The 13928-nt window shown below is 25.3% G+C and overlaps 1 protein-coding gene across 4 annotated transcripts in view; it reads left to right on the top strand.

Moving 5' to 3' along the window:
- LOC129985229 (gamma-tubulin complex component 6-like) overlaps positions 1 to 12867 on the top strand; it is a 58334-nt gene extending 45467 nt beyond the window's left edge. For 2 of the 4 annotated variants that reach the window (XM_056095175.1, XM_056095174.1), the window contains exons 20-26: positions 485 to 641; positions 937 to 974; positions 3340 to 3472; positions 3703 to 3757; positions 3922 to 4083; positions 4299 to 4498; positions 12597 to 12864. In XM_056095175.1, the coding sequence (XP_055951150.1) occupies positions 485 to 641; positions 937 to 974; positions 3340 to 3472; positions 3703 to 3757; positions 3922 to 4083; positions 4299 to 4498; positions 12597 to 12712 (861 nt within the window). In that variant the 3' untranslated portion in view covers positions 12713 to 12864. Of the gene's footprint in view, positions 1 to 484; positions 642 to 936; positions 975 to 3339; positions 3473 to 3702; positions 3758 to 3921; positions 4084 to 4298; positions 4499 to 10865; positions 10887 to 12596 lie in introns of all 4 variants that reach the window. The other 2 variants (XM_056095173.1, XM_056095172.1) reach the window with 2 other exon arrangements.
- The last annotated feature ends 1061 nt before the right edge of the window (positions 12868 to 13928 follow it).

The following is a 13928-nucleotide window of genomic DNA, read 5'->3' as shown; positions in this document are numbered from 1 at the left end:
AATTCAAATGCTTTTATTTTAATTACAATATCTGAATTATTATTGGTCTTTTGTTTTTCTTTTTAAATTTTATTTCCTGGTTCATGAATAGATTTCCTAAAATGTTTTAAAATAAATGTCTATTAAAAATTAAAGAAAATTCCAAATAATGATAATTAAATGATAAACATGTATATTTCAAGAATTAGTGTTTAAAAATTAGAGTAGTAAAACTGCATTTGGAGCAAAGCATTCTTAGAAATTTAATTAAATAGACATATTAATTTTTAAATAAAATGTAGTTTAAAAAGAATTAAAATTTCATTGGAACTGCTGGAAAATTGTTATAAAAAATCATATGGTATTATGGTACAAAAGTTGCAATCTAATGCATGTTAATAGTTTTAATAAAATTATTTTAAAATTTTGTTGATGTGAAAAATTATTCAATGAGTCATTTAATTATTTTCATTTTTCTGATAATCTCTTCATTTGTAAATTTTAGGTTATGAAATGCTCATCATTGGGTGAATTTGCTGACTGGCCTATTCTAAATAAAATATTAACCAGATCAACTGCTATTCCATCTCTTTCCAATTTTCCTTTTTTAGAATCTGCTAGTGTAAATTTTGTATCAATATCTGAAGAATATTTATCTAAAAGTAAGAAATTACTGACTGTTTTTATTTTTTTGTTGTTATAAAAGATAACTATTTTGAAAAAACTTTAATGGATAATTTTATTATGAAGATTATTTTAATATGAATATTAAAATTTACTTTTCTTTTTTATTGATATGAGGTAAATTTATGAAGTCCATTAGCATTAAAGGATCTGAAATGCATATTTTTATTTATTGGTGTTTTATATTCTTTTGATATTGTTAGAATTAATATTTTTTTGATATTAAATAATTTTGTTTTACATTGCTAATTTTTTTCCTTTCTTTCTTCTTAGAAAATAAATTTCTACGATTTTTTCAATTTCAGTTTGAAGTAAGTCAAATTTTATGCATTACTACTTTGTAGATTAATATTAATTTTGTATGTATATTTAGTCTACAAAGAATTTTCTTTTTTCTCAAAAGAAAATATTAAAATAATTTTTCTTGTGAATTGTATTGAAAGATTTATTGGCATATTGAACATATAATCAGTTAATTATCATACAGCAGTCTTATTGTGCATTATTTGATAAACATTAGACACATGAATTGAAATATTAAGTATAATGTTTCATTTATGTAGAATTTTAAAATTTTCAAAATTTGACAAAGTGTTTCAGAAATTTCAATTCTATTTCAAAATGCTATTGCGCCTTATTTAGAAATCATCAACTTTTATTGTCACTACTGTTAAAAATCTGTTTGATGCATATATGATGAGGGTTTTCTTAGTTTTTTGTTATTGACCCTGAAATATATGCCCTCTTGCATTTTTGCTTCAAAAAATGATTGTTTGAAAATTTATCTGCAGCCCAATTTTTCTAAACTTATGCTGAAACCTCCATACTATGTTAAGATTTGGAAAGAGTACCATGAATGAGATTGTGTGCTTAGAAAAAAATTTAGCAAAAGTGGATCCGTCCACAATTGCAGAATGATTGTGATAATTTTTAGCTCTACAAATTAGAGCATTATCACATTTGTTTTGATTTAAAAAAAATACTTGATAGATTTTTCATGGTTGCATATTTTTATCTACAGTTGAGATATTCTTTTTCTTATTCCATAATTTTTTTGTGGAGTTAACAAGGCAATAATCCTATTTATGTGCAGTTCTTTTCATTAAATTTAGATCAAAGCACCAAACATGATTTGCTCTTTATGGCCAAAAGTTTCCGTTTCTGTTTTTTTCTGTAAAACTTTTATGTAGGAGAATCTAATATTTTTTAAATCTGGCAGTAAAAACATGATGAAGGGGTGGTGTGCCAGCTTAGATGTTGACTTTTTTTGGCCACAATTCCAAAATAGCCACCTTGTTGCTTCAAAGAAGGAAATTAATATAATTAAACTTACCATAAATGAAATGTCAGTATTAATGCAGCAGATATGCAAGGAGTTTTAATATCATACAAATGCAAGCAATGTGTCTATGTGGAAATCATATTGAACATTCATCAACTATCTTTCCAAATTTGGATAAATTTTGAGAATTTCAAAACTCAGTCCTCTTTTGTATTTTTCAGATTATTTTTTCTCTTAGATTTCAAATTGAATTTTGAATTGTAATGAAAATTTTTGATCTACCTTTTAAAATGCTAGGCACTACAAATAATATCTCTTTAGCTAATTCATAAGTTTAAAACAATTCCTGGAAAGCTTTATATTTTGGCCAAGTCAGGAATTTGATATTATTGAAGAAATAAAAATCAAATGCTATATATGTAATTAGTTTTTTTTTTTTATTTCTTTTCTCAATGCAAATTTTGTATTCTGCTTTATGGTGCTTAATGAAGTATTACTTGAGATAATAAATTACAGTATCAACTTTGCATTATGATCAATTTTGAATTGATGACTTTTAATGAAATTGGAAAATCAGTTTTCACAAACATATATTGGGTCACACGTAGATTTTGCAACAATATGGAATTGTATAGGTCACTCACCTTATATTTCTTTGTTGAGATTTTAAATATCTTGGTGTCCTTTTTTGCAGTCTTACTCATTTGTTGCTTAGAATATTATGTTAAAAGCACGGTAATTCTTAAAGAGACATTATACAGTAGACTCCCGATTATCCGCGGGCGGGTTATCCGCGGAGCGGATTATCCGCGCTTGCCGCACTAAGTTTTCTTTTTTGCTTCCAAGCAAAGGGAAAATGCTTCCAAAGCAAGAAGCAAACACAAATGACTGATTTCTTCAAAAAGGTGTCGTTTTACAGTTATGCTTTTGTAATTACATAATACATTACAGTATTAAAACAGTACATATGTATTAATTTTTCTGTGTATCCTTGACACCTCTCGTAAGTACAAAGCACTTTTCTGTTTTCATTAACAAAATGCATTTTAGGTGAGTTTTGAGTGATATACTAAAATATTAAGCGTTAGTTAAAGATTTCCTGTTGTTTATTTTACGTTTTATTGCACATAAAACGATTTTTTAAAGTTGGAATGACTGTTTTCTCTTTTGCTATACCCGTTTTCAGCTTTTTTCGGATTATCCGCGATTTTGTTATCCGCGGCGGCCGCGCCACCCAATTCCGCGGATAATCGGGAGTGTACTGTACTTCCAATGTATTTTAAAATCCATCAAGAATTATTCATCAAAATTTTTTTTGACACTTAATAGATTATATATACATATAATTATTTTTTATTTAATATTTTACTTTTAATCTCTTATTTTCATTTTAGATTGATTGGCCTCTAAATGTTATTATTCATAAAGCCTGCATCACACAATACATCAATATTCATTCTCGTATCTTAGAGCTAGAATTTTTATGTTGGCTTCTTGGGAAAATATGGAGATTACATTTTATTGATGGTAATTATTATTTATTTGCTAATTAATATGCGTTGATTTTCAGTCTAGTTTTTCATCAATCACTATTGATTATAAATAACCTTCTTCGTCTAAATCTCTTCATCTAATATGCTCCTTTTTATTTTTTCAAAGTTTTCTTTCATAATTGGTTTTTAGTGACAGATAATTTATGATTTGCAGTTTCGAATATTATTATTTATAACATGTCTTATATTTGTTTAATATTTTAGCTAGAAGTGAAGTTTTGCAACAATCTCCTCAATACAGGAAAGTGATACTGTATAGGTAAATATAGAACTTTAGTTTATTTTCAGAATTCTATATTTAACTTGTTTTAACTGTTGTATTTTAGCTGAGCAGTGACTGAAATATAAATGTGAAATAACTGAAAAATTGTGTGTGTTTATTTTCTTCAAAAGGTTTTCTTATTGTTATAAATTTAATTTTAGGTTTAACATGCATCAGTTTGTACGTGTTTTACGCAGCTGTATTCATCAGGATCTTGGAGGTCCTCTCTGGCAATTTCTTTTGAAGAGCTTGAATACCAAGGAATTGAGTATCGATGCTCTGGAGGACATTCATTTGAAGTACTTAGAAAAAGCTTTAGAACGGTAAAGAAATTGTGTTTAGAAACATATTTATATTTTTTATTACTGGTGCTATGAAATTTTTGTGATTTCCTTTATCTTCCGCTAGTAGTTAGTTGTTTATCCACAATGGAAAGAAAAACAAAAATGGCTTTGTTTTTTAAATTGATTAACTGATGAGAGAACAAAATTTATCTTTTGAAAGGAATTTGCACTTGAATGAAAATTTATTATTGCAGATGTTTTCTCACTCAAGATACTCATCATCTTCATGAAATATTGGAACTTTTATTCCGACAAGTGAATACTTTCTGTGATGCTGCTCTGGCTGCTTCTTGGGAAATGAATCCTGATACAAACTATTTTGAATCTTCCAATTTTCCATTATTATCAGACTGTTATAAGCGATATACAAAATGTAGAGATCGCTTCTATGAATGTAAGTATATTTTAAGTTTCTATTTTGTTAAAACTTCCAGTTTCAAAGACAAAATACTTTATTATATCCCCCAAATAATTTCATTTTTTTTTTCTTTATGTACCTTATACATACTGTTACCAAAAATATATTTGTTTCTTCCTGCATCATCTTGTATATCTTATTGCTCTTTTATTTTGTATTGCACTTCCCATTAAGGGTAAACAAGATTTAATAGTCTGATAAGTCAGGTTAATCTTGAATTTTATATTCTATTGAAAATCGATTATAATAATATCCTACTTCATCAAAATCCAAAATTTTGGAAGTAGAATTTGAGTTAGAAATAATTTTGCATGACATTTGAATATTAAAATTGATGTAATAATTTAAAAGTTTCAAAGATTCAAATTTTAAAGTTCTGACACCTTTAATAATATTAGTAATTTATGATTATTTTTATCATTTATGGTTAAACTGTTCTCGTTAACTTTTCTGATAATCATTCTTGTTTGAATTTTATATATTGATAGTGGTTGATATTTTGATTGAATTAAAATGGTAATACTATTAAAATTTTTGTTTTGTCAGGGTTAAAAGGTAGAAAAAAAAATGTTGTGCATTGATTTGAAACTTTTTTGCTTTTCAGAAACGTCTTTGATTTAAAATAAATAAAAACATGCATTCCAGATTGTCAAAAATTTCCATTATTTGCTTCTAAAAAGTTTCAGCTCTTAGTATTGCAATCTAATCTCTCTCTCTATATATACATAATTGAAAATCTATTTATTTGTATGTTTGAATTTCATTCTATTACACATCCTTTGACAGATTTGAACAAAATTTGGTACGCATATTCCATAGCACCTAGATGGCTATTAAAAAGTTTCTACAATTTTCCAGAGGAGGTGAAATGGTGGTTGAAAGTTTTTACATTTTTCTGCATAAATTGTGAACAAATAATTATATAAAAATTATTTTTACGTGACTTTCAATGTTTCTTAAAAAATTGCATTTTAGTAACAACTAACAAATTAAAAATTGACAACATAATAAATTGTCTCGTCGCTGTGGTCATACTCATCTCACACATAAACATCTTCTGTTTGGTGAGCAATGTCCCATCTCCATTGCATATCACGTTAATTTGACTGACATTCATATTTTATCTGAATGTCCAATTTTTAATCCCCATCCAAATATTTCTATCTTCTTGAAAGAGATTTCATCTTATTTAGCCAAAAATCTCCACATTTTTTAGTTTTTACAAATTTTACTTTTTAACATTCTAAAACTTTATTATACGATTTTTATCTTCAACCATATGTCTGGTGCACTCTAAATAACGAACTAACTTTTAGTGACATAAATTTTATTTCTAAATGGCTATTTCTTTAACTGTAATCAATGTTTTGAAATTAATTTAAACATATTTTAAAATAATGTCTCTTTTTTTCTTTGAAATGTAAAGTCTGTTTTATTGTTTAATCCCTTACTCACATGCTTTTACATATATTGAAATTAAGTTATTCTCTTCAGACATTTTTAATTTTTTTCTGTTATGCAGCTATTTTTAGTTGGGTTTAAGATGAATTTGTAATCGAGATAGGGCTTTAAAACTGTCATTTAAGGTTATTTTCTTTATTTGTTTGACTTAATTTTCTAATATTTTAGTAATTTTAAAATTTTAATGCATCCAGTTAGCATACCATAAGTCTCTTTTTACTGATTTCAATCTTATTTATTTAAATATAATTCTATTTAAAATTAAATAAATAAAATATTTTTAAATGTATGTTTATTTTTATACATGTTGGCATTCTTAATGCTCACAATGCATCTTACTTTGTTAAAATTTTGTGCTTGTTTGTTACCTAAATTTGTTAGAATTCTGTTTTACTGACAGTTGGCATTAAAATACATAATGATCATCATTAAATTGAAATTAGAGTCCTTTGTTATGGATTATTTTATTCGTTATGGATTAACTTCAAATTTTCAATAATCTCTTAAGAAATCTTAAAATAAATAAATAAATAAAAGATTATAATATGCTTTGACAAAATGTTGAATCGCATTCCACAAAAATACCAAATAGATCTTATTGTAAGCTATTGGTGTGAATTGACCAATAGAGTCTCCAAAAGATATTATAATTCAGTATTTTTAAGGCATACCATTGCTCAAGAATAGTTTGAAAATTTTAAAGTAGTTACATAAAGTTTGGACATATAGTTAATTTTATGAATTAGTATGGATAGACCAAATGTAGATTTAAAATTTTAAAAATATGTCAAAGAAGTTTTGCAAGAAAATGATTGTAAAATTTTAGATCTAAGCACTTCTGGACTACACACAATCCATTGAGTATTTCAGTATAAACATAAATCTATTGAAGGGCAAGCAGATGTTATTCTAAGAGCAATGTATTAAATATTTAAAGAAAGTCTAGCTAGACATGCTGATTTCTGGGAATTTACTGGTTTTTCTGAATTTTCATTGAAGTTCTGTTTTTTCCACTAAGTAGAAACTATCAGTGTTTGCGAAAATACTCTCAAAGTTTTTGACAACATAAAGAAATACATAGATTTTTAAATAAAAAAAAGACCTTTTCTGAATCTGTCACGAGTAATAATATTATAAATGCTTGCCAGGATAAATTGATTCTTAAATTAGCTTCTTTTATATTGATAATATTCTTTAGCCATTTCTTTAAAAAAATCAGGCATCTGAACCAATAGTTTTTTTTTTAATATGAAAATATTTTCAATCTTGTTAAACAAATAATGAAAATATTTTCAATCTTGTTAAACAAATAATGAAAAACATTGTCAAAAGAAGTATATTGAAGAAGCAAAAACATTAGACACTTACTTTTGATAGAGCTTGATTTTCCTAAAACTCTAAGGCTGAGAAAAAAGTACTGATTTTGGAATAGTGGCTACAAGTTACTTGATTATTAGTGGAGCTACTAAAATTGAAAAAAATAAAACAGAGAGATAAAAGAGAGTGTTTGCTATTTGTGAAGAATACTATTAAAAAATATATGAATGGATATCTTAAAATTTTACTGTTTTAAAAACTGAATCTTGTTTAAATCCACATTTATTGAAAAACTTTGCTTTTTCTACTCATTAAAAATGCAAATTATTGTTATTCAATTATAATTCGCACATGAGTGCTATTTGCGCCTTTCCTCTTATCTATATATACGTGGATTAGTAATACAGGGAATTTTTATTTTTCCCAAATTTGAGTGACAATCCTGTTTCTTTCTATGAGATTCTTGGATTACAGCTAATGAGCATGCGTGAAACTGCTATAACTTTGTGAGCGAATAGAATAAATTTCTCTTATGGGAACACCGATATTCTTCTCTTATGGGAACACCAATATTCACTCTGCAAAGTTTATGTGTGTTTAGTCTCTCACACATAAATTTATTGAATGGTTTGTTTATTATTTGAGAAACTATGAGCTTATTCAGAATCGGTCAAGAATTTTTTTTTTTTTTTTAAATAATGAACTACTCAAAATCTATATTTAATACAGAATGAACAAATAAAAATATGAATTCTGGCTTCATCAAATGGATTAGAGAAGTTCCGAAAAATCCATATGCTGTGTATTCGCTTTGTAAGAAGATAATAAACTTAAATAATACAGAAAAATAGGCACTTTCTAGTCCAAAATAAGGCAAAAAGTTATGTGACAGTTCATAAAAAGTCCTCATTGATATTAGATTAAAAAGAATAAGGAAAAGATATTATATCGAGTCTGAAAATATAAAATTTGAAAATAAGCCTATGTCAAACTTTTACGTTCAAGAACAAGCATTGAAAGCTGAACTTTTTTAATGCATTCAATGACACTTTGGAAATATTTCCATATATGTTCACAGATAGTGATGTAGCCAAACAATCTTCATTAGGTTATACAAAAATTTTATATGTTATGGATTAGCTCCATTTTTTAAAGAATCTCTTAAGAATTTTTAAATAATAATGAATTTGTAATATGCTTTGATGAAATTTTGGACTTATTCTCACAAAAATACCAAATGAGGTTTATTGTAAGATACTGGTGTGAATCAACCAACAGTTTCCACAAGATATTGGAATTCAGTATTTTTACGACACAACACTGCTCAAGAACTGTTTGAGAAACTGCTAAAAAGTTATATCAAGTTTGGACCTACAGTTATTTTTATAAATTAGTTTGCATGGAGCAAATTTGAATTAAAACTATTTAAAACATATATATATATATATATATATAAGACTTTCTTGGGAAAGTGACTAAAATTTTAGAATTAGGTACTTATGGACCATATAATCCAAAAAAATAAATAATAAAAAAAAGGACATTAGTAATATTCTCTTGAACCATTTGAAATATTCAATACAAAAAACAAATCTATATTCCTAATCATAAATTTGTATTGTGTATCAAAATTTTTCTCCAAAAGTTGGTAATAAATGCTATGGACAAATTCTTCTCCAATCAATGACGATTTTGGACTTATGTTAGTTTAAATTTCTTGATATTACAGCATAGCCGTTTTTTACTAAAGATCATAGTCATCATACATTAAAAAAATATATTGAAGTAACTGAGTTCAAGTGTCTAAATTGCCATTTCTTAGTATTATTAATCTTTTAAATTAAAATTTAATCTATTAAAAGAGTTACTGTGAACCTTAAAGCTTCATGTTTTTCCCAAGGCCTTGATTTTTGAGGGGTACTCAAATATTTTTTTTACATATAGACGATACATGCTATAACTGAAATTGCCTTTTATCTGGATTCTTTAGTATTGTAATTAATTAGGGTTGAAATTAAAACCTTTTATGAATTGAATATAAAAACTCTATGATTTAAAAGCGCGTCTTCCACCTTTTCTTGTGTATATCTATAGCTGATGCAACAGTTGCTTTGAGTACAATGATTAGTTAACAATAAATTTAAAGTAATAAATTAAAAGATACTATATCTATCAATATTAAGCTGTTATTTAGTTTGTCGTTTCAATAACTTGGTTACATATACTCCCAGGATTTGTTGAATTTGCTAGACATGTATGATTAAAACTGTTTAGAAACTACAATTAATAGAAGAAGTAATTTGATTTTTTTTCTTGTATTTTATGATGCTATTATTTTGTATTTTCGATATTATTATTTCGAGTTTCTTTCTGAAATAATTGGCTATAAATTATATATTTTGGTATTTACTTTAAATATTTGTATTAATTTGATTGTATTAAATTTATGAGAATCTAATTGATTTACATTACACAAAATTGGCTCTTTCTATGAAATATGTATAGTTAAATAGTTACTGTACGACTATTGAAAGTCAAATTCTTATGAATTATTCCAATAAAAGTGCTGGGCTGTATTAATTTGAAATCTTTGTTAGTGTTTAGAAATTTTTTGTTTTCAAAAATAGTAATTCTCTTGCTGCTAAAAAAAATACTTCAAATATCTCTTTTATCACTTTCAAATTACCAATAATTAAATTTCAAATTACTCTCATATTAAGAGAAGTATCTTTTCAGCTTTATCTTTAACAATTTCTTCTTGAAGAATAATTCATGCACTAATTCTACTTAACAAATGATAGAAATAAAACAGTTTTGAATTTATATATGACTTATAATCAGATATGAGGCATTTCTGAAGAAATACAAATTTCATTGTTTTTTAATTGGATTTTTCATTCTTGATATCGATTAATTTTCTTTTTATATTGCCGCATTGAAAAGAGGCAGTCGACTCTCCATGGCCAAATGGTCATAGCACTGATCTCATAATCAAGAGATTGTAAGTTCAAATCCCGCTAGAGACAATGCGATTCACAGTTTGTGTAAATATTTAATTCCTTGATTTTATGTTTCCCTTTATTTCATGTTCCAGAAGATTCTAGACATTTTTTTTAGTTTACCAGACAAGTGTTCTGGACTTTTCTTACTGTCTCCAGAAAAGCATTTGGGAACTTTCCCTGCTAGTATAAAAGCAGAAGATTTGTCAGTCACTGTGTTCTCAGTTCAGAGTTGAGTTAATAAATTGGTTTAGCTCTACTTTCTTGTGTGTGTCATTGCGTTCCACACTAAAAGTATCTACGTGACAATATAATAATTTATATTGTCACATAGTCACATCTTATTTTTACTCTCTCCAGCATTTTTTTATAGTTTTCATTTTATTTTTCAATTAATAATGCTTTCGTTATTTCTCAGTATTGATGCTTGGTAAAATTTATTATTTAATGAAGTTTTTCTTTTTGTCCCAGGCTGTTATAAATGTATACATTCCTATTTTGATAATAATTGTCTATTTTCCTAATTTATAATAAAATATTCTATTTCTTACCTGTCTGGATAACAGCCTTTTTACAATCATGACCAGGTAGTTTCTTTTCCTTTCCTCTGTTTCTAATGTACTTAATTCTTAAAAAGTTTTCTTTTTATTTCTTTATAATAACTACTTATTATTTCTTATATATCTATTTCTTATATATCTACTTATAATTTTCTTTATATAAATATATATCATAATTGAATGAATTTTTTAACTTTAAAAATGGAAGGATTTTTTTGTATAACCTTTTATTTCGTTGTTTGTGGTGCTAAATTAATTAAATTGATAAGTTGTTGATTTATAATTACTTTATGATCATTTATTGCTATTTTGGGATTATTTGAAATTTGTAATAAGTATTAGATATTGCAGAATATATTATAGATGAACTAAAGTTTGATTATAAATTTCTCATACTTGTATGATGTTATTATATAATAATAGATTTTGTCTTTCTAAAAAAGTTATCTGCAACTTTGTAGAATGAATAAAAATATTATTTTATAGATACCAAGGAATCATAGAGCACAATGTAATAATAAACTAGATTGAAGTAACTCATATCATAATAGAAATATTACTTTCAATCTGTGGGCGGATTTACTAGTTACATAATTAAAGGATATTCTAGCTTAATAAGAATTTTCAAGAAATATATATAATTTTTTAGAATTTAAATAAATAATAAATATTTTGTATTAAAATTGGAGTTCTTAGATTAGATTATTGGCTGAAATTTGAACCACAAGCAAACTGATTAAACAGTTTGAATTTGTGTCAGCTTAACCATAGGAATATCTGATAAGATTCCTTTATTTATGCAATCGATTAATAGCAATGTAATAATGCATGCTATTTATATAGAGTATGTTTGTTACATTTTTTTTAACATTGAGTATGTACAATAAGTTTGCAGTATTTATCAATTTACTGTCTTATTGATTTGTATTCGGTTGAATGAAATTTGTCTATAATTATGTTAATACATTGATTCAACATCTGTAATCAAAAGGAAGTAACCAGCAATAAATGCTATGAATGAAAATTTAATTTTTTAATGATCTTGAAAATTTTTATTTCTAATAAATTTTGATTGTTCTCAAAAGTTTCCTTTTCAGTTTTTGTTATAAAAAAATATTATTAAGCAGTATAGCTATGCAAATTCATTAGAAATAAATGTGCTAATAATTTTATAATTAGATTTTTATTTTTTGAAATGTTTAAGAAAAATTAAGTATAAATGCATTATAAAGCATTTGTATGAAAGTATTGAAGTTTCATGTTTAGTAATCTGTCTGTGATGCTAAATTGAGTTTTGGAAAGAGTTAAAGAATTTTTAGAATTTTATTTATTTCATTTATGCATATCAACTTTTGAGCAAATAATTCAATAATTCATTTACAATGTTTTTGTTAATCAATGTATTATTGAATATAGTTAAGGTCATTAAGCACTATATCATGTCATCAATATTTTCTCATTAAATTTTATAAACACCTTGTTCATAGTTTATAAAATTAGATTCAGGGAATTTTATGGTGCAAGATATTGAATTTTGAAGTATATAGTCATTTAAATATTTCCAAACTTTTGTTCCTGTAAAATTATATTTTTAGATATTTCTTACAATAAACTATAACTTTTCTGTAATAAATCCTGTTAAATTGTTTGTTTTTTATAAAAATTCTTATTGCTGTGTAAAAATGATATTGATTTTGTCTTATATTAACTGTTAATGTCTCTTTCATTTTATTAAAGTTATTTGGAAGATACTTTCGAAGATGATCACCAGAAAGAAATTTAAACCAACTTGGGATGAACATTATAAGCTGTATTTAGAAACTGTGTTAGAAAGTGGAAAAGGATATTCTTGATTCTTCATAGAACATAAAAGAGATTTCATATGCTTCATTTCCAGATTTTAATTTCATAATTTTTGCATAACGAAAATTTTTTTTCCATAACGAATTTTTTTTTTCCATATTTGTGCAGCTTTTGCTCCATTAATTGAATTATTTGTAATGTCTTTCTGTATAATTTTGTAACATATTTATTAAAACTGTTAACTTTTTGTTGAATTTAATAATGTTGCAAATAATGTTATATTCTGAAATTTTAAATTTCTTTGAATTAAAGAAAAAGTTGTTCTGTGTATTATATTTTTTTTCCTTGAGTTTTTCTTGAAGATAAAATTATCTTGTTTATCATTTGAGTTTCTCTTTCTTTTTAACTTTAAAAAATGTTGAAAAAGGTATCGGAGATATCAGCTGTGTTGATTTAGTGATGGACTATTAAATTTTTAGTCTTTTTTGGATTATCTTCTGAATTCTATATAAGTAGCCTTGACAAATCTCTTATCGTAATTTTTATTTAATGCTTTCCAATTTTGATTATAGTATAACTTGGATAATTTTATTTATTTTTTACATTTGTTTTTTGTTTTAAATAATATCAATAAGGGAATTTGTTTTTTAAAAGTAGTTTTACAGCGATTGCACAATAATTAAATATGTTTGTTTGAGAAAGGTAATTGTCTCTAAAGGTAGTTGAATTTGGAAAAAATAGTGTTTTGTATCTAGTAAATGCTGTTTAAATAGATCATTTTTAAAAATTGTTGTTATTTTAAGGATTTTCAAAATTGATGATGCAGTCAGATAATTTTTTTTCCCCCTTAGCTGCTTTTATTTTTCTGGTGTCCATTTTCATTTAGTCATTTATATTTTAAGATTTTAATTTTTTTGTTGTGTTTTAAAAACAAAATTTTTTCTTTTAATTTCCACTGCATGCCAATTAATATAAACTTGTTTTTCAATTAAAATTTTATTTTATAATCAGAAATCAACTAAATTTATTTTCATGACGACATAAAAAGTGCAATTAGCTTTGACTTAATTTGTATCTTTATAAGTGATTTTTAAAAAATTGAATTGTTTTCATTTTATTGGGAAGTAATTAAAAAATTATGAATGAATAACATTATTAATTAAAAATTTACAAATTAATAATTAGAAACCAATACCTGTAAATTAAAAATTATGGAAGAAAATGGAATGTTCTTTTTAACTTATTAGTTTCCAATGTCCTATTTAC

The sequence above is a fragment of the Argiope bruennichi genome, chromosome 9, assembly GCF_947563725.1.
Source record: "Argiope bruennichi chromosome 9, qqArgBrue1.1, whole genome shotgun sequence".
NCBI classification, from domain to species: domain Eukaryota; kingdom Metazoa; phylum Arthropoda; class Arachnida; order Araneae; family Araneidae; genus Argiope; species Argiope bruennichi.
This window is presented reverse-complemented; position numbering and strand designations above follow the sequence as displayed.